Source organism: Periophthalmus magnuspinnatus, chromosome 13 (assembly GCF_009829125.3).
Source record: "Periophthalmus magnuspinnatus isolate fPerMag1 chromosome 13, fPerMag1.2.pri, whole genome shotgun sequence".
Classification (NCBI taxonomy): Eukaryota; Metazoa; Chordata; class Actinopteri; order Gobiiformes; family Gobiidae; genus Periophthalmus; species Periophthalmus magnuspinnatus.
The window spans coordinates 18,717,951-18,739,512 of record NC_047138.1 but is presented as its reverse complement, the minus strand read 5'-3'; the positions used below and the strand labels follow the sequence as shown (position 1 = coordinate 18,739,512).

Sequence of the window (21,562 nt, the reverse complement as noted above, 5' to 3'; positions counted from 1 at the left end):
AGACCCATGTGGGAATATAGGAAACTGTCTTGGGTTTTTCTACATCATACAATGTGGGTGTGGCCAGCCTTCAAAAAAAAAAGCAATATTTTGATGTGTTAAAATGTGCATAACTCACACATGCAGTATCCTATTTCCCGGCATTAATATACATTTTGTTTAAAATCTTGATCTACACGAAATGATATACAATTTACATATGTCAGAATTTTTTTTGCTCCACAGCGCCCCCTTGAACTTTTTAATTGGACAAAAAAAATTACTTTGACGTAAACATTTGGAATTGGTCATGGACATTTGGCTTGGCAAACTGAACAAAAAAGCCAATGAGAACATACCTCTGTCTGCAACTATGTTACCGTGGTAACATAATAAATGTGTCATTGAAATGAATGGGGTTCAGAGTACTGGACTTTGTTGTGGACTAAATAGATGCTCTACACTCATCAAACTATGGCCTAAAATTCAAGATTACCAAAAAATTTGTGTATTTTGATGTTCAAAAAAATTAACGTATCAAAATGACTCAATAGCGCCACCTCAAAATTTGAAATACATTACGGCAATGAGAGACCTTTTTCATCGTAGACAAATGAAATTTGGTACAAACATAGAACATGTCAAGACAAGTAAAAAATTATATTATGACCCCACTCTAAACCCTACAGGAAGTCGGCCATTGTGGGTGGAACCCCATTTTTCCAAAATTTTACCTCTCACATTTGGATTTTTTGCGCCTTGGATTTTCAATCAACAAACTTGAAAATTGGTCAAAATGAACTAGACCCATGTGGGATTAGAGACTACTGTTCCTAATTGTTTTAATTTATAAAATGTGGGTGTGGCCAGCCTGGAATGAAAAAAGCTATATTTTGAACTATTAAATTGCACGTAACTCACACATGCAGTGTCCTATTTCCCGGCATTAATATACATTTTTTTCAAAATGTAGATCTGAACACATACATATACAATTCGTATAGGTCAGACATTATATTGCTCCACAGCGCCCCCTTGAACTTTTGAATTGGACCAAAAAAATTACTTTGACATAAACATTTGAAATTCGACATGGACATTTGGCTTGGCAAACTGAACAAAAAAGCCAATGAGAACATACCTCTATTTTCAAAGGTGTTGCCATGGCAACGTCTAACATTTCTCATTGAAATACATGGGTTTTGGTTAACTGGGATGAAAAATATTTACTGTGTCATAGACCATTGAAAGTTGGTACACATATTCCTCTCATCATACTGAAAAAAAAAAAGCCAATGAAGACATACCTCTATTTCCAACCGTGCAGGCGTGACATTGTCATAAATGGTCCCATTGGAATGAATGGAGTAGTATTACTCAGTCGCTGATTTTGGGGGGAGGGGCGATGTAAGCGGGAACGAAAGGCAGGATATTCACTGTGGCCTTTACCCCGCGGTCACAAGGGGTGGCGAGGGCCTTTATCACTGCTTGCAGTTTTTATTATTATTATTATTATTATTATTATTATTATTATTATTGTGTAGTTTAATTCTGGTTCATCGTTTGCACTTTGGCAGAGCAGTGTTGATAAGCCTTCACAAAAATTAAATATAGCAGTTGTATTATGATTATGATGTATGATTGAGATATTATGTGCAGTCCCAAACTGTGGTGTGTTAATTTCAATATGAAAGAACATGGGTACGAATCCAATACCAATACAACAGAAGCCCAATCATCAAAATATTAAAGACAAAATTCGAATTAAAAAGTCCAGCTATCTGTTTAGTTTTGAAAGTATAAGTTTACATTGACAACATGGTGTGTGTTTGTTACTACTTCCTGTTACTGTTTCCTCAGATATATTGGTGGATTTGTTGGGGGTCCTGGCCAGCTACAGCATCACAGTGAAGGAAGTGAGACTCCTGTTGTGCACCCTGCAGACAGAGGGGGCGCTGTGGGTAAGTGGCCTTGACACTGGAGCTTACACTGTCAAGGGCTCTTGATGCATTAGTCTTATATACCAGTGTTTCCAACCAGGGGTGCACTTACCACAGGGTACCTGGAATTATTTCAGATTTTAAGCCAGGGTGAAACTGAAGTATCTTAATATAAAATGTTGTGTTGTGTTTAATGATGTTTTTTGTAATATGGACATCAAATACATACAACATGTATTAGTAATAATATAATATGAAATAAATAGTTTAATAAGTCTCAAGAATATCCATCATACAACAAGTGATCTGCAGACTAACACTGAATATATGAAAATGTGTGTGTATGAAAATATGAAGTCGAACCTCAGATCCAGGAGCAGTGTGGTTTTTGTCCCAGTCGTGGAATGTTGGACCAGCTCTATACTCTCCATCGGGTGCTCGAGGGCTCATGGGAGTTTGCCCAACCTGTCCACATGTGTTTTGTGGATCTGGAAAAGGCACTTGACCACATCCCTCGTGGTGTCCTTTGGGGGGTCCTCTGGGAGTATGGGGTCCGGGGCTCTTTGCTAAGGGCTGTCCGGTCCCTGTATGACCGGAGCAGTAGCTGTGTTTGCATTGCTAGCAGGAAGTCAGACCTGTTCCCGGTGCATGTTGGACTCCACCAGGGCTGTCCTTTGTCACCGGTTCTGCTTCATTATATTTATGGACAGAATTTCTTGGCGCAGTCAAGGGCCGGAGGGGTCTGGTTCGGGAACCACAGGATTTCATCTCTGCTGTTTGCAGATGATATTGTCCTGATGGCTTCGTTGAGCCAGGACCTGCAACAGGCACTGGGGCGGTTTGCAGCCGAATGTGAAGCGGCTGGGATGAAAATCAGCACTGCCAAATCCGAGGCCATGGTTCTCGTTTGCCCTCTCTGGGTGGGTGGTGAGTCTCTGCCTTAAGTGGAGGAGTTCAAGTATCTCGGGGTCTTGTTCAGGAGTGAGGGACTGATGGCGCGTGAGATTGGCAGGCAGATCGGTGCAGCGTCTGCAGTGATGCGGTCACTGTATCAGTCCGTTGTGGTAAAGAAGGAGCTGAGTCGAAAGGCGAAGCTCTTGATTTACTGGTCAATCTACACTCCTACCCTCACCTATGGTCATGAGCTTTGGGTAATGACCGAAAGCACAAGATCGCGGATACAAGCGGCCGAAATGAGTTTCCTCCGCAAGGTGGCTGGGCACTCCCTTAGAGATAGGATGAGGAGCTCAGTCACACAGAAGGAGCTCGGAGTAGAGCCGCTGCTCCTCCATGTCGAGAGGAACCAGTTGAGGTGGAGGCATCTATTCCGGATGCCTCCTGGACGCCTCCCTAGGGAGGTGTTCCGGGCACATCCCACCGGGAGGAGGCCCCGGGGAAGACCCAGGACACGTTGGAGGGACTATGTCTCTCGGCTGGCCTGGGAACACCTTGGGATCCTCCTGGAATAGCTGGAGGAAGTGTGTGTGGAGAGGGAAGTCCGGGCCCCCCTGCTGAAATTGCTGCCTCCGCGACCCGGCCCCGGATAAAGCGGAAGAAAATGGATGGATGGCTGGTTTTAGATGCACAATGATACAGTGGACTGTTTACTGTCCCTCCCCCGCACACACGGAGCCTAGCAGGCAATCAAAAGAGATGGAGAGGACCCTGGGAAAAATGTACTATACTACAATGCTATTTTCATCTTTTTAGGTGATGTGACAGTGAAACGTGAGCTTAGTGTCCCTGCCCAAAGACCAGATTAATAACACAGAAAGTGCACAAGCACTACTTTTACACTTACAACCAGAGCTGAAACACTAACAAACATAAACCACTGCACTCACTCCTCTTTTCCTCATCATGTAGACTCTAGTGATGTAGTGTGGACCACAATATCATGTAGGCACCAGTGGTGTAGTGTGGACCAGTCTCTGTATCATGCAGACTCCAGTGGTGTAGCATGGAATAGTCCCTCTGTATCAGGGGTGGGCAAACTTTTTGACACATGGGCCAATGTGGGTTCTAAAATTTGACAGAAGGGCCAGGCCAGGATTTATATATATATGTTTATATTACATTAGAGATTTGGGCTGTAACATGTAGCAAAGCATGAATATACATATTTGTTTTCCAAATGCATTAAATTAAGGATAAATGTATTAAATTTCAGTTAAATAAACACAATAGAAAAACTTTGGACAACCTTTACCTATTTTAATATAATTTGGTCACATTCAGCGGGCCGGATTCATAAACCCAAAGGACCGTGTGGGCTCGGGGCCGTAGTTTGCCCATCTCTGCTCTGTATCATGCAGAGTGTGTGTATTGTGTCACCATAGTAACTGCTGAATGTTCTGCTATAGACATACATGTGGAACACCCCAACATGTCAGTGCTGTCTACTCTGATGTTGCCTGTGAGCCCAGCCTCACTGGTTTGGTCATGTTCTTGTGCAGCCCAAACATGCAGAGAAGGTGCTGTCCGTCCTGACCCTGACGGCACACAGACACAGCCCCGACGCCTTCTTCAACTTCCCTGGACACAGCGCTGCGGTAACAACTTACACAAACCAATCAATCGAATACAGTATCACAATATTAGGGACACACTGATCCAGCTTTTTCTGTTCTGATACCGATATTGATACTATGGATTTAAGAATCTGCTGATACTTAATATCAGCCAATACCAGAGACTGAAAACCGCATTTATTTCCTTTATGACATGTTTTAGGCCAACATTGTGCAGTTAATCGTCTTATTACACCAGTTTATAGAACAAAATGGGATATAGACTGAACCGTTATATATACCATTATCCTATTTACCAAAATGTTTGACATCGGCTCAGATATTTGACGCTCATATCGGTGCATCCTTAGACAATATAACATTTTAATGTAGCCACATAACAACATCTCAAATCCCTGATTTTTCTCCAGTACTTACACCATGGCCAAACAGTACAATCCTGAAGTCTCTTTCATTCACAGTACTGGGTTTTAGATGACATTCTCACTATTGTATATTAGACCACTAATACTATAACAATAATGTAATACAAATGAGGGAATTGTAATATAGCAAGTTCTAAGCTCTAGTTACAAGTAGAAATGATCAGTTTCAACATTTGTAAATGTAATATAGACCCTGTAAAATGCTGTGTCATCAGAATAGCAAAAGCCGAAGTTAAATCTGTCAACTGGACAAAAGGTTGTAGGAACAACATTTTGTCACTCCTACAACGTTTTGTCCAGTTGACAGATTTATCTCCGGCTTTTGCTAGGGATCAGACCTGGATGACTGAGGCATTACACAGATGTGTAATCTGAATGTTCAGAATTGAAGTCTTTATAATTAAAAATAATAAACAGATTTGAATTTCTGGGGTTGAAATTTCACTTAGTTCGCTTTACCATTAAAAGTTGAGCTTAAACTGTACATAGACAAAAAGCAGATGTGGTTAAGTATGTAATATATCTATGATTAAAACTCAAATCAATGTGAGGGTCAACATTAAGTATTTGCCCAGTAAAACCTAAAAAATCTGTATTTTTCCTTCATCATAAACGATGAAACACGTAATCTAAAACTCCATAGTAAACGTGATGCTCAGTGCTCTGTATCTCTATTACTGAGTTTCTGTCACATTATGAAATCTCATTATGTTTCATTATGTTCCACTTTTTCCTCCAGTCGTCTCTGTTCTGCAATTTGCAATGTATTTGTTTAAAATATTTAGAATTTTGCTATATTGCTATATTTTTCATTAATTTCTGAATAATATGTTCTACTCTAACCTATTACACTATAATTATTATAATCAAAAAGGTTGCCGGGGCCAGATGAAACCCTGCTGTGTTTAAAGGGTCGATATTCACCAGAGCTCCAGATAAAATGTTTCTGTCTGAGTAAATCCCTCAGTTGTCAAGGTCTAATCCAATTAAATTCTGTAACTGGACAAAAAGTTGATACAAATAGTTTTTAGTTTGGCTGCTCATCTAAGAACCTTCTGCAGTTCTGGTCTGAACTGAAGAAGCCTCTTGGATGAGCACCCAAACGTCTTCACTCTAAAACTTTTGCCCAGTGACAGAACGGAATTTGTTAGTTTACAATCTTTCTGAATATGTGTGTCATATTAATGTTGTATAAACAGCCTGCAGTAAAGAATGAGTGGTTAGGTCATAATTCTGCTAACTGTTCTTCTATAGCTCTCTAGTTACTTTAAACGACCCTCTGACATATTTGTGAAGTTGTGATTAAGACAGCTCTGACCCATTCCTCCTGTTGGTCAGACCTAATGATGCTTATGTGGATTTATGTAACCAATATGAGATACTGATACAGATACTATAGTTTACATGAACCCAAAGGATGATATTGAAGTGTTCATATATGCATATTCATATTCATTTAATTTGAATGTTTGTGTCTTAGGCTGTTGCTTTACCTCCCATTGCCCATTGGCCTTACCAGAGCGGCTTCACATTCAGCTGCTGGTTCAGACTGGACCCTTTGAACAGCAGGAGCACGGACAAGCCATATCTCTACTGGTGAGTTCAAGTCATTTACTGATCTCAAAATACGACAGTTTCATTTGATTTCAATATTAAGGAAAAGGCTTGATACTCAATACGAATTTCGATACAATGATAAAAACTTCTGTTTTTAAACAACAGCATTTACATTCACCTACCCCCTATCCCCACCCACTACTCTGTGCTTACTGCAATTGTTCCAAAAATTCAGACTTCGGATCAAACATGTTGGGTTCAAAAATGTCACAGCCATTTTCTACCATTAAAAAAAAGGAACAATCTGACGCTCTCATTGTGGTTTACAAAGAACAAAATATCAAATCTCGACCCACGGCTGCTCTCTGTGGGTTCAGAATTATGGAAAATTATGACCACTGCCATAGCGAATTGGCATTTAAACTACATAGTTTAAAGAGGTTGGTTTTTTTTTTGTTTTTTTTTACCTCTATTGGGTATTAAAGAGGGTATTTTACTTCTATGCAGTATTAAAAAAGAGTTATTTTATTTCTATAGAATATTAAAGAGGGTATTTTACTTCAATGAGGTATTAAAGAGGGGCTATTTTACATGTATGGTGTATTAAAGAGGGCATATTTTGTTTCTATGGGGTATTAAAGAAGGGGTATTTTACTTCTATGCAATATTAAAGAGGGGGTATTTTACTTCTACGGGGTGTTAAAGAAGGGGGTATTTTACTACTTTGTAAAATACCCCCTTCTATGATCTGTAACACATAACATTTAGATCACCATATTACCTTTGATTGTTTTGAAAATGCTAAATTCGCCAAAAACAATGTATTGCATGATTATGGGCTGAGCCTATACAATCTTGTACTTAACTGTAAGGAGGGTTTGAACAGAGCCTGAGAGTGATAGCCTGTACTGAATATTTTTGACAAAGCAAAGGCTGGCTACTTTAAGGATTTGAATATAAATTGTAATAAAGATACTTAGTAGATGCTTGCTTACTTCATATATTTAATGTCTTCTGTGTGTAAATAAGAAAACATTGAATGAGAGGGTGTGTCTTTTGACTGATAGCGTACATTGTGAGCTAAGGTCATACCCACAGTTTGCTTCATATTGTTGGGCGTATTTGCAGTCAGAGGCGCCCCCTGCAGGGGTCCTGTCTAATGAGCCAGCGTCAGACACACACACATAATCAAACAGACAGCAGGGAGAGGGTAGTTATTTAAAAAGACTCTGGGGAGGCACAATATCAGAACAAATGGAATATTCAGTTACCATAGCGACCAATTCAATTACTATGATGACATGACAACAAGTGAGACACTAATGTAAGACACTCACCTTAAAACAGAATCAGAAAAGGTACACCCTAAAAATACTGGGATATGTTTCCCACCTAGTTGCTGTATTAGGGCTGTTGGGATGTTGGGACACTTTTTGGGTTATTTACACAGTTGTTTTGCTTAACCTAAAAGCTGAGTCAACACGTTGGGGCATAGTTGGGTCATTTCAAATTACACATAATGATGGACATTTTCCTGCCTTTCGTGTGGTCTATCCAGTGGTTTGGGTCAAATTCTCTTAAACAACCCAGCTTAGTATCACTATCTAGTGAAATTTTAGTATTGTGAAAACACTTAGCAGGAAGCACACCAAAGTTCACTTTAATTGGATCTAGTGTTGTGTAGGCAGCACGGTGGCTGAGTGGCAACACTCATGCCTCACAGCAAGAAGGTTTGGTTCAATCCCCAGGTCGCCCAGGCCTTTCTGTGTGGAGTTTTGCATGTTTCTCCCTGTGTCATGATGGGTTTCCTCCGGGTACTCCGGTTTCCCCCATCAACCAAAACATGAACGCCCTTCGAGACAACTGTTGTTGTGATTTTGGGCGTTACAAAAATAAAATGAATTGAATTGAATTGAATTGTTGTCGCGATACTAAAATTTCCAACTCATTTACAACTAAGGAACAGACTTGATTCTTGATACCAATTCAAATACCATGATGCGAATAAAAACACTCTTTCTTTAGACAATATAATGTACTTTTCCAAATTAAATGGTATTACTTTCTTTTATATTGCCATGTGGCCTTATATCTGTGTAATCTCTCAGTGGTCCAGGTAGGTTCCATAGTGGTCCATGGGTGTATACTGGTCTATGTGGTCTTATATTTGTTCTGATACAAATATAAGACCACATAGACTAATATACGCCCATATTAAAACTATTCAGGAAAGGTTAATTTCTGTCCTCTTAAGACTTTTTTAGTATCGATACCTGCGAAATTGAGGATCTAGTTTCAATACTAGACTTAGTATCGATAAGTATCTGATTTTCATCCCCCTAATTGGATCAAGTGTGAACACGCCCTTAGAGCCATACTTCCAGCTGCATTGCCCTGTTATAGCATGTGCAGAAAATATGCCAGTCTCATTCATTTGATTCAGTTGTGTTTGAGAGCCAGACAGAAGCAATGTTTTATTGAAGCAGCCTCATTTAGTGTCTCTCTTAGAGGCGTGTGGTGATTACTGGGGGGATCAATAAACCCAAAATGCTTTAGACTTCTGCCACGCTTGGTCTGGTAGTTTAGAGGGGCTTAAGAGAGGAAATACAGTACAAAGGATTGTGAGAAATATCCAGACAAAAACATGCTTCATCACTGCTAGCTTCATTGAAATCCCAAAGTTCATATATGTGGGTGGTGTGTTGGAAGTCTGACCTCCTTGGGGGTGTCAATAATAAAGAAAGAAAGAAAGAAAGAAAAAGAAAAAAAAGTCCATAAATGGGCGATTGGTTTAAATAAGAAGGACAATGGAGGTTGTTATTAAATCAAACTGTGATTATAAATGGCCTTTTTCCTGGTCAGCCTCTCTATTAGTTATATGTGTTTTATGTTCAATGTAGAGATGCCGAATCATTTTGAAAGCTTTTGACATGCCCCCATTTTGGTTGAGCAATCAATTGGCAGAACATGTCTTTAGTCCAACAAGAATTTCTTGAGTTGAATACATGCCTACATGCCAGCAGTTTGTCTTCATGGAGATGTTATTTCTGTGCCTGAAGTACTCCACAGTATAGCATTAGACTTAATTATCTCCATGGAGACAAGCAGGTGACACCACTGGCCCAAGTTAGAGTCAGATCTGTGGAGAGAATGCATTTTTTTTCAAGGCATTTATGAGCAATAAAAACACACTAACTGAATGCACGTAGAATACTGAATACTGCAGAACAATCTAATCCAACAATAACATCTCTATGGAAGTGAGCACAGAGAAAAGTTCCATAGTGTAGCTTTAAAAATACTTATATATTACAGGTTATCATGTCCAACAAATCGATTATCGCAGCACTGTCATGTCATGAGGTAAGCTATCTTTAAAGTTGATAGTTCTATTACATCTATATGCCTCCCTATCCCCAGCAATACACAGGGCTGTGGGCTTTATGTGGTCTGACAAAGAGGTGCGCTTGTTTTCCATTACGGGCGCGCCAGGCTGTGAGGATGACAGAGCACCTCAGCCTTTGGGAGTGCAGGGCTAGAATGGTGCCATTGGTTTGAAGAATGGGGCAAACGTAGCAGTCTATATACGGTCTAGGAGACGCTTTGTACAGATGAGAGCCCTTTCAGTCTTTATCTGCTGATGTTAGCTTTGTTATACGTGTCTTTTATCTGTAAAGTCAGGAAAGGCCAGGAGGAGAGTCTGCAGGCACCATTTTTAATCTCACATCAGACAGTTTTATAAGATATTACTGCTCGTCTCTATAGAGAACTCACAAACTGATTTTACATTTGGGTTGTTTGGGAGGAGTGTTGAAATGAGGCTTTAAAGTTGCTCTAGCCACAGTCCCAACTTCATTCTTTAATAACTTTAGTTTCATATTCAAAACCTGTTTGATATGTGTGTGGCTGCTTTGAACCTCAAAATCTGAAGCAAAGACATTGTTCTAATTTGCTTTTTTTTTTTTTTAAGAAAGTGTTGCAAAGTACTTTCTCTACAAGTTAATTTTGACAGTATAGAAGTCATTGTTTGACATGATTGTGGTTTCAATCATGAGTCAAATGATTCTATTATATAATCGAGTAACTCTGAGAGCTGTGAGTCATACCCTTTTTAAACCATGCCGGTTCCTTCTCTTCATTTTTGTAAAGAACACTCACGCATGTTACTGAGTACAGACTGATTTGTGTATTAACTCATATATAATGCTTTTTTGGCCCTGCGTTTGCAGCTTCCGCACCAGTGAAGGCGTGGGCTACTCCGCCCACTTCACAGGACAGAACCTGATTGTGACGTCACTCAAGTCCAAAGGCAAAGGCTTCCAGCATTGTGTCCAGTACGATTTCCAGCACAAGAAGGTACTACCTGTTCTGAGCTACCGTTTAATAACTACTTCAGTTATTTTATTTTCTTCGGTCATTTTGCATAATCATGAAGAACTATGTCTGTGTCCGAATGTCCACAATATTATGTACAGGGGGCATTACTTAGGGGTCACACATTTTAGTGCTGTCCAAATGTCTAGTTGGTGAGAAAATAGTGCCCACAATGTACCTTGAAAAGTAGTGGGCATCAGTGGTCACTAAAATGACCCATATAGACCACAATGCATTGCACAAGTTGGAAAAACAACAGTGCAGTGATCTTTAAATGGACACAACATGACTGACTATGATTAAAACGTTGCTGTGTAAACTTGTTAAACTGTTAAAAGAGCAATAATTTCCACATCTCAGATTTGAAAAACTAAATAATCTAGTCCATTTACATGAGATCCAGTTTGACAAAAACTTGTATGGTTATTAAAGTCCATAAAGACTGATGATTATTTCTCGCACAAATCAACTTTTATCAGTGTTTAGACTAGACAGTGTTTAGATGTTTTTCACCGAGATGCCAGGGTCATGTGACTCGAATGCAGTGATGTGCATGTTCGATTTGCTCTGTGAGTGAGGCTCTATAGAATCTACTGAAGAGTGCAGGGCTGTGGAGTGAATGAGGGGTTAGGGGCTGTGCTGGACATTCAGACCCAAACAGTATGTGTAAAAGATCCAACATGCCAAGACCTAAGCAATCAATCCTAAGTGAGTAGATCTGACCTTTCGAAGTGCCGTTCGAATTACCCGCGCGACGAAGGCTAGCTGCCTTCATGCCGAAATGGGAAACAGAGCGTACTTCAACCGCTCTCTGTAGCTTACATTACATCGCTAAAATACTTAGTTTTTTTTTATTTTTTTTATTACTTAATAGAAGAAGAGTCAAGGTGTCATCTTAGAATATCAATAGGCAAATATAAGGTTCAAGGCTATTTTTTCCCATTTGTAGTTATTACATCATTTTAACTAAATATACCTTGTTAAAACAATCTAACAGAGACAGAGGTAACCAATATGATTTTTACATTCATAGTCTATAAACCAGAGAACACAGATTAGTTGTACATAAAGTGGAATATTTGGGCCAGGTTTAATTTGATCTATGGCTAAACCACTTTAATACCAGTAGAGGGTGCTGTTGATCTTGTATGCCATGCCAGTTTACTTAATCTTATTATTCTTATTATTGCAATATTAATTTCTAATGATAATAATGTATTATTATTATTATTATTATTATTGTTGTTGTCTGGGAATAACTGTACTTGTCGCGCCAGAAGTGATAAGAAGAAGTGTAAGCCTTTAAATGCACCATTCGAAGAACACTTTGAACGGTGCATTTGGTGAATTGGGATCCGGCCTTAGTAGCAACCAGGAAATACTTTAGAGAATCAGTGTTATTGGTCAGAATGAGCCTTATTAACACCTCATGTGTTTGAGTCTTCAACTATAAGTCCCGCCCCCAGGAGAGTTAGGCCAACAGGACACAGCATCTGTCCTCCTCAGTCATGCATAATTGATTGCTTAGGCCTTGGCATCTGGGATCTTTACTGCAAATTTTTTCACTGTGATTTTTGGCAGTTGAATTTGAGCCTTGAAAATAAATGCTTTGAATATGTGAGGGAGTAAATCAGCAGCATTTAAAATTCAAAGTCTGATAAAACAAATTCCAAGTCTTCCAAACACTGATCTATTCCCATATCCAACATTATGCAACTGATTTTGTGTTTGGATCAATAAAGCAGCCTCCCCAGAATGTTAAGTGTACTGTGCCTATGGACTCTGCTGTCTCTGCCCCTCTCCTGTCTGCTGCTCAGCTCTATGGACCTATGAGGGAGTTCACTCCAGGCCTTATTCAGCTTTATTACACTTTTATTATAGTAGACATACTTGCTATTCTGATTTTCAAACCTTAAAAAATATATTATCTGTATAGAGTGTATTCCCACCTGTAATACTGCCTCCAGTGTTCTGTGTGCTCCTCAGTGGTACATGGTCAGTGTGGCTCACGTGTACAGCCGCTGGAGAAACAGTGAGGTCCGCTGCTATGTGGACGCACGGCTGGTGTCCTATGGAGACATGGCCTGGCATGTCAACACCAACCACGTAAAGTACTTCATGTTTACTTTTGTGATTTGGTGCAATTATTCAATGAGAACGCAATTATTCAATGAGAACGAATGAGCTCTTCACTTTGAATTGCTAGATCCAACAATGATCCAGTGAGTTTATATATATATATATATATATATATATATATATATATATATATATATATATATATATATATATATATATATATATATATATATATATATATATATATATATATATATATATATACACACACACAGCCCAAGCTTATGGCTAAGCAACTAGTAGCTCATTGTTCCAACATCCACAAACGGCAACTGCTGTCACAACTTGAGATTGACAACGCACAACACAAATGCTAGGGCAAGGGTGAGCCAGGTCAGAGGGGAGTTAACATCAACTCCTCAGTATATACATTTACACAGGTCTGTACTTCTCTGTTCTCAGGTTTTATTTTCTTAAGTGATCTGGCAGAGCTCCATTTTGTCACTACTTCTAAATCCAGTTGATCAGTACAGTATATTGTGATTTCAAGGAATATAATAATGATCCATGGGTGCCGTCAGTACTAACTATCTACCGGACAAAAGTACATTATGTCTTCTAAATTCATCAAAATCTTTCATATGAATCCCCAGCTACACCTTTAGACTGCAGTGTACATAAGATGAGCCCTGTTTGACTGGAGGTTTTCACTGTGTTATCCACATTACATTTGCAGAGAATAATATTTGTGATGTGACACACAGGAGGCTCTGTCACCAAACCCTCTGAGGTCACATATTTCTACAGAATATATTACAAATGTATATTGGCTTTATTGTATGACAGCTTTGTGTGTATTTTTCTACTTGGGAGGCCTGATCATAAACATTCAGGACATCTTTTCTTATCTCTCAAACTTTCCCAAACTTTTGATTACAGTTGTCTGTATTATTATGATAAATTCACATAGTTATATACATAAGTTTGTTGTATACTTTTTTTTGGTGTCTTTTTTAGGTATTTGTTATTCTAAAAACAGTATAACTTGTATTCATGGGAACCTAGGTTGTTTTCTTCTGAACAGACAGAAACGCTCCACTTAAACCCACAATCACATTTCAAATACAGCTGCTAATGTGGGCAGGGCCTGGAATCTGAGTGTGTTTTTGCTATGTTTTGCAGAGTTTTGATAAGTGCTTCCTCGGCTCCTCTGACACAGCGGACACTAGCAGAGCCTTTTGTGGACAGATGGGAGCGGTCTATGTGTTCAGTGAAGCTCTCAACTCTGCACAGATATTTGCTATTCATCAGCTTGGACCTAGTTATAAGGTGGGTGCTCAATACTATTATATATAGAGGCATCTTGTGTGGGATTGATGGGATGGAATCATTGGATTTGGATTCCTGCCCAATCTGGAGCTTTTGTCGTAGTCTGTCTTAAAATTAAGTTCACAAGGTTTAGTCTTAGGTAGAGGACCACAAATAATTGTCCCTGCTTGATCATTAAAGGTGTAATATGTAACTTTTTTGTAGAAGGGTAGGCCATCTGCCATCTCCATGGAGATGTTATTGCTTTGCCTATAATGTTTCTCGATATGGCATAAAATATGATCAATCACTATGGAGACAAGCAGGTAGTGCCACCAGGTCATGTTACATGCCAGATCTGTGGAGAGGCAAATCCACTCCCAGTGAAAAAGCATTTCAAAGTGTTTTTGAGCAATACAAACACCATTAATGAAATACATTTAGATTTTGGTGCGTTTTCATGAGATGGTCTGCTTTAGTCTACTAGAGTTATATTTGACACAGTATGTAGTATTACACTGGCAGTGTTGGGAAGTAACTGAATACTTACCAAAGATACATATTCTGAATAGTAATTTTGAGTAACTCCAATGAGAGATAATGACAGATAAACCCCAATGAGAGATAAACAAATGCAGAACAAACATAAAGCTGTTTTAATCCACTGATGCATCTTTACACTGTAATTCAAATGAAGCTAAAAGTATTGAGAGTATTCAGAACACAGTACTCTGATTGGACCATGTATTAGAATATATTTCAAAATACGTTTTACTCCAGCTTGAACTCTGCTCTTTATAATAATCAAAATTACACCAAATGATAGGATACCCATAGAAAATGAATAGAAACAAGAATGTGGCAGTTAGATACAAAGATGACATTTTGGACTTTTTAGTTACATGTTTGTTGTTATTAAGCTCACCTACACTATTAACAGATGCACGTAAATGGAAAATAACCACTCAGGCGATGCTCTTTGCTCCTGAGAAGTTTAGGTGGGCTTTAGTCTTTTACCCAAAGTCTATTTGCACAGTATATCCCAGGTCTGTGGACTCCTGATATTAGACCACTCATTGAGCTGCAGGCTTAATGTCCCTCTGCTCAGTCCAAATTGAATGTGCCCTCAGCCATGATGTCTAATCGCTTCTGTTTGCCCATCGTCATGACGCCCAAGCCTGTCTGAACGCCCATAATCCTCCTGTCTGTTAGATGGAGTGGTCCATTACAGTCTGCATCTGTTGCTTGTTATTTACGTATACTACTAAAAAAAAAAAAAAAAAAACCTGTGGTGATGTATTTGCAGAGATCCAGAGTACGCACTTCTCCAATGTGAGTCTGGTTACTGTTGAATCAGATGGGCGTGATTGACAGGTGGATTAGCCAATCCGGGTCACACATGGTCAATTCATCTCAAAACAAATATGGCTGCTTATGAGGAAAAATAAAGGAAACAAAATATCACAGGGGACTGAAAAGGATTTCTGAAGAATCAATGAGAGGCACTAAACTCTGTTCATCTGAGGAGAGGGAAATTAGATATTGTTCAAAATGATAGATGACCAATGAGCTCCTTTGTTTCACATGTGTCACTAGAATAAAAAATACAGAGAGAGTGATGTATGTGGAGTCGCATTTTTCTCTGAAGCACAGTAGTACAATGGGGAGAAGATGGAAATAGTCATGTTACTGTTCAACAGAAATGTGCCTTTATGTTCAGCAGAAACATTTACATTCCCTTGTTTGAAAGATTACAACATATGTTCCATTTGTATTTTCCATAAGCTCTTTTTGCAGCATTATCTTAAACAAACCATAACCAATATTCAAATTATGCATATCTTTAAAACAACACAATAATTCAGTATATTACCCGCTTCTACCCTGAGATAATGTAGAGGTGTGGGGGGAGGCTCTACATGTATATATGTGTTTATAGTGTAAGTGTACTCTGTAGTAGGGCCCTAAACTTTGCTCAGTCCACACATTAAAACTGCTGAAACACCTTTTTTTTTAAAATTTGAATAGATTCTTTTTTCAGACTAAAATTTAATCTGTTATAACTGCTAGCCTCGAGCTTCATTTGACTGGAGCCGAACATTATGAGTGACGTCACACTCACCTAGGCCACTTCTTTCTACAGTCTGTGGTTTAAACTGGCCTTTAATCCCTCTTGACCACTCTCATTTTATGTGTGCATGTGTATGTGTGCATGTGTATGTGTGTGTGACTGTATTGCGTATGTTATTCCAAAGCACTATGGGTCTCTTTAAAAGTGATAGATGGAAGGTATTACTATTTATTATTTTTAGGGCTGAAGGATCTATTGTATTGCATTATTCTGACCCCTCTTTGTTCCAGAGCATATTCAAGTATAAATGGGAGAGTGACGTTGTCCTAGCAGAGCACCATAAACAGGTCTTGTATGACGGCCAACTGTCCCGCTCCATCGTCTTCACATACAACGCCCAGGCCACAGACGCCCAGCTGTGTCTGGACTCCTCTCCCCAAGAGAACACTTCCATCTTTGTGCACTCACCACACGCACTCATGCTACAGGTCAGAGAGCTACTTTGATTTACTCACATACACTACCAAAGTCTGCACACACTTTTGACGTATGTCTTTGCTCTTTGTTTTCATGACTGTTTACATTGTAGATTCAGACTGAAGGCATCAAAACTATACATGAATTTATGGAATGTAGTTAATAAATCTGTGTGAAATAACTTGTTTTATATTTTAAATTCTTCTAAACAGACCCATTCGCCATGATCACTGCTTTGTACAAAGGCACAGCTGTGAAGTGAAAACCTTTTTCAGGAGATTCATCATGAAGCTCAGGAACATGCAGGGGCAAGTGCTCATCCAAGAAAGAAAGGGCACTTTTCCATATTGCTTAAAATTAACTTTAAACATAAAATTAAAGAACATCTGAGGAACAGTTACAGAACAATGGGATATAGGACCATTGTTTTAGCCTTATTCTCTCCAAGATTCAAAACAGCAGGATGGAGAGAGAGAGAGAGAGAGAGACAGGGATGGGCAGCGAAACTCTTTCATAGTAAAGTTGAATATGTAAAACAACTTTTACAATCTGTGTCTTCATTGGACAAATATTAAACCTAAAAAAATAGTTGAGCAATAGGACAGTTAAGGCAAAGGGGCCCTACCTCCCTGATGAAGCTCACTGAGAGATGGTCAAGGATTTGCACCTGTTAACAAAGCAAAGGGAAACGTTGAGGAGTCTGAGTCTAAAATATAAAACATTTAACTTAGTTATTTAGCTTTTCATTTATTACTACATAATTCCATATATTGTTTAGTAAACATAAAAATACATTCAATGAGAAGGTGTGTCCAGATTTTTTACTAGTACTTTTGATCCATGTTATAATGGAACACGGAACACTCTGTTCCACCTTGTGATGTCATGTGGTAATACAGGAAGTGCTCCACTGTGTTTTTAAACTCCATACACTTTCACTAGAATCATTTGGATGATTTCAGCCCTGAAATTGCCTAATTGCTCTCTACTGAATTAATGGTAAAAGGTAACTTGAAAAGGGTGGTAGATGAGAGTGACATTCTATCCATGTATTACTCCAAGGCTGAAAGCCAGACATAGATATACATTTCAAGTTGTAATATGTACATTTACAAAGATGTGCATATTCTTTACAGGGCGTGACAGCCACAGTGACACACTCCTTGCACCGCACCCTCCACTCCATCGGGGGGATCCAGGTGCTCCTCCCTCTCTTCGCTCAGCTGAACTCTCTTGGGCCAAACGACGGCCAAAGGGTCAGCAGTGCATGGTAAGAGCTGTGTTTGTTTGGATGTTATTGGTCCTGGTTAAACTAAAGACGCCAATGGGGTCAATAACTCACTAAAACATTACTTCATAAACGTTGAATGTTTACTTACTATACTGAATGTAGAAACCTGACTTTTCATGGCTGCCTGGGGCCTGGAACTAAGCTCAACTGGACTCTAACTAAAGTCAAACTAAAACTCCGCATCAGGTGTCTCTTTGATATCAGAGTGAGACTGTAACAAGATGGTGGAATTTGTTTCCGGCACAGCAAGAATCCTTGGGTTTGAGAACAAGAGGAACAGGTAATATACACTCACCTGAAGGATTATTACGAACACCATACTAATACGGTGTTTGACCCCCTTTCGCCTTCAGAACTGCCTTAATTCTATGTGGCATTGATTCAACAAGGTGCTGAAAGCATTCTTTAGATATGTTGGCCCATATTGATAGGATAGCATCTTGCAGTTGATGGAGATTTGTGGGATGCACATCCAGGGCACAAAGCTCCCATTCCACCACATCCCAAAGATGCTCTATCGGGTTGAGATCTGGTGACTGTGGGGGCCATTGCAGTACAGTGAACTCATTGTCATGTTCAAGAAACCAATTTGAAAAGATTCGAGCTTTATGACATGGTGCATTATCCTGCTGGAAGTAGCCATCAGAGGATGGGTACATGGTGGTCATGAAGGGATGGACATGGTCAGAAACAATGTTCAGGTAGCCCGTGGCATTTAAACGATGCCCAATTGGCACTAAGGGACCTAAAGTGTGCCAAGAAAACATCCCCCACACCATTACACCACCACCACCATCCTGCACAGTGGTAACAAGGCATGATGGATCCATGTTCTCATTCTGTTTACGCCAAATTATGACTCTACCATTTGAATGTCTCAACAGAAATCGAGACTCATCAGACCAGGAAACATTTTTCTAGTCTTCAACTGTCCAATTTTGGTGAGCTCATGCAAATTGTAGCCTCTTTTATCTATTTGTAGTGGAGATGAGTGGTACCCAGTGGGGTCTTCTGCTGTTGTAGCCCATCCGCCTCAAGGTTGTGCGTGTTGTGGCTTCACAAATGCTTTGCTGCATTCCTCGGTTGTAACGAGTGGTTATTTCAGTCAACGTTGCTCTTCTATCAGCTTGAATCATTCGGCCCATTCTCCTCTGACCTCTAGCATCAACAAGGCATTTTCACCCACAGGACTGCCACATACTGGATGTTTTTCCCTTTTCACACCATTCTTTGTAAACCCTAGAAATGGTTGTGCGTGAAAATCCCAGTAACTGAGCAGATTGTGAAATACTCAGACCGGCCCGTCTGGCACCAACAACCATGCCATGCTCAAAATTGCTTAAATCACCTTTCTTTCCCATTCTGACATTCAGTTTGGAGTTCAGGAGATTGTCTTGACCAGGACCACACCCCTAAATGCATCGAAGCAACTGCCATGTGATTGGTTGGTTAGATAATTGCATTAAGGAGAAATTGAACAGGTGTTCCTAATAATCCTTTAGGTGAGTGTACATACACGATACAGCACACAGTAGGCCAGACACAGGTTACATAAGGGATTGGTTGATAGTCCAAATGGCGATGGAAAAATTATGGCCTGTAATGTCCTCTGGAGGGAGCGTGACCAGGCAATCAGCAGTTCTATAGACACTGTGCTACAGTGTGTCCATTGTGTTTGACTGGTGTTTTTTGATGATTTGTTTAAAATGTTCTGGAGTTTGTAAAATGAGTTGTTATAAGTACACACCTAGGAGGCACCTCCTAATCCAGTGGCATAGAGTAATGTCTATGTCCATATGTTTATAAAAACAGCTCGACTGAGTCAATAGTGTTGAAGCAGCCTGAATAATCCTGCTACTGTATATTTCTACGTTCCATGGTCAGTGAGTAAGCTTTAATCAGTAAGTTGACTTTTGGTGATATTTGTGAGCTCACAAGCTCTCCAGAATCTGGCCCAGCTCCTGCTGTTCCAATTTGACCCAACCCACCAGTGGTTCAGACCAATCACAGGACAGCATAGTGGTTTGGGTTGAGCCATAGGTGAAGTGCCCAAATAAACCAAAACAACACAGACAAACGCAAGACTATTTTTTGTGGAAACACTGATTTTATTTTTTAAATCCTGCAGAGAGAAAGGCTTTGTGCATTTGTAGGAGGCAAAATGTCTGTACTTTTCTCTGAACTAGATGCAACAAAAGTTTGATTTCTCAACTTCAGTCAGATGCAAATATTTGTCACCTTTTCCCAAACACTGTTAGCGAGAGCCGACCCGACCTTGGCCTGCACACTCATAGAATTCGGGTTGCATTAAGTAACTAGAGACTGGAGATGTGGAGAGTTTGTATGCACCTGTCTGTTATGACAGAGTCATTAGGCCCCTGTGATGGTTGCTCTCGGGTGGATGCCACTGAAGAGAAGAGTTAATAAGGTTTGTATGGAATCTATTTGATTTACAAAATATAATCAGGGACACACGATACGGTGTCGGATATTGATACAGATAATGAAAATATTGATGGATCGGATATCGGTTCAGTCGATATCACATTTTTGTTTATAAACTGGTGTAATAAGATTATTTATTAACCAATTATGGCCCAAAATATCTATTGAACTTGTATTTTTTCAAAGCTGTTCTGTAGTTTATATGATAAAACAGTTACAAAACACATTTGGGTAATATGCCATTTGTGTTTAAAAAAAAATTAAATCTATTTTCAGTCTCTGGTATCTGGTATGATATTTTTTGCAAGTACATTTGTACATCATTTTTTCAGATGTGATTTGTTTAGTGATGGCAGAATCTGTGTGTTGTAGTGCCTCTCTTCTGTCCCTCCTCTTCGACCTCCTCAGGAGCTCTGTGTCGATGCAGGAGCAGATGTTGGGTGTGAAGGGTTTTCTGGTGATCGGGTATCTGCTGGAGAAGGTGAGATCCAAGGTCCAACAGTTCAACCTCATCTAACACAAATATGATTTATTATGTGCAAATGGCCTCAAATATCCAAGTATTTCCTATTCACACAGCCAGTCAAAAGTTTTTCTTTCTTTGTTTACTGCTTTCTACATTTTATATACACTCAGAAGACATCAAATATTTGAAGTAAGAAAAAGTTAAATAACTACCGGTAAATACAGTATTTTTCGACAAAGTAAAGGGCAAATACTTTGAGGATCTGAATATAAAATTTCTACAATATATAAATTGTAGTTATTTAATTTTTTTCCTTTGCTACATAATTCCATATATTTTACGTAATATATGGAATTATGTAGCATATAATTTCTTCTGTGTGTGTATACAGTGTAGAAAGTAGTAAAAAATAAATAAATAAATTAAATGAATAATTTTTATTTAATAAAAAAGAAATTAATTAAATACTTTTGCCTGGTCGTGCACATTCATAGATTCATACACCATGAACACAGACTCTGGAGACTTTGCAGGTGACGTATCTCCTGTATGTTGTCTGCATTTTTCTGCAGACCAGGTAGTAACGCTGGTGGGATGTTAGCATGCTAACAAAATGTTG

The 21,562-nt window shown here is 39.2% G+C and overlaps 1 protein-coding gene across 1 annotated transcript in view; it reads left to right on the top strand.

The window, feature by feature from the left end:
• LOC117379826 (neurobeachin-like) overlaps window positions 1-21,562 on the top strand; it is a 398,145-nt gene that overhangs the window by 85,787 nt on the left and 290,796 nt on the right. Inside the window, 9 exon segments of the mRNA XM_055226208.1 lie at window positions 1,840-1,940; window positions 4,376-4,471; window positions 6,356-6,471; window positions 10,662-10,788; window positions 12,793-12,912; window positions 14,068-14,214; window positions 16,555-16,752; window positions 17,878-18,011; window positions 20,850-20,958. Of these exon segments, the coding sequence (XP_055082183.1) occupies window positions 1,840-1,940; window positions 4,376-4,471; window positions 6,356-6,471; window positions 10,662-10,788; window positions 12,793-12,912; window positions 14,068-14,214; window positions 16,555-16,752; window positions 17,878-18,011; window positions 20,850-20,958 (1,148 nt within the window).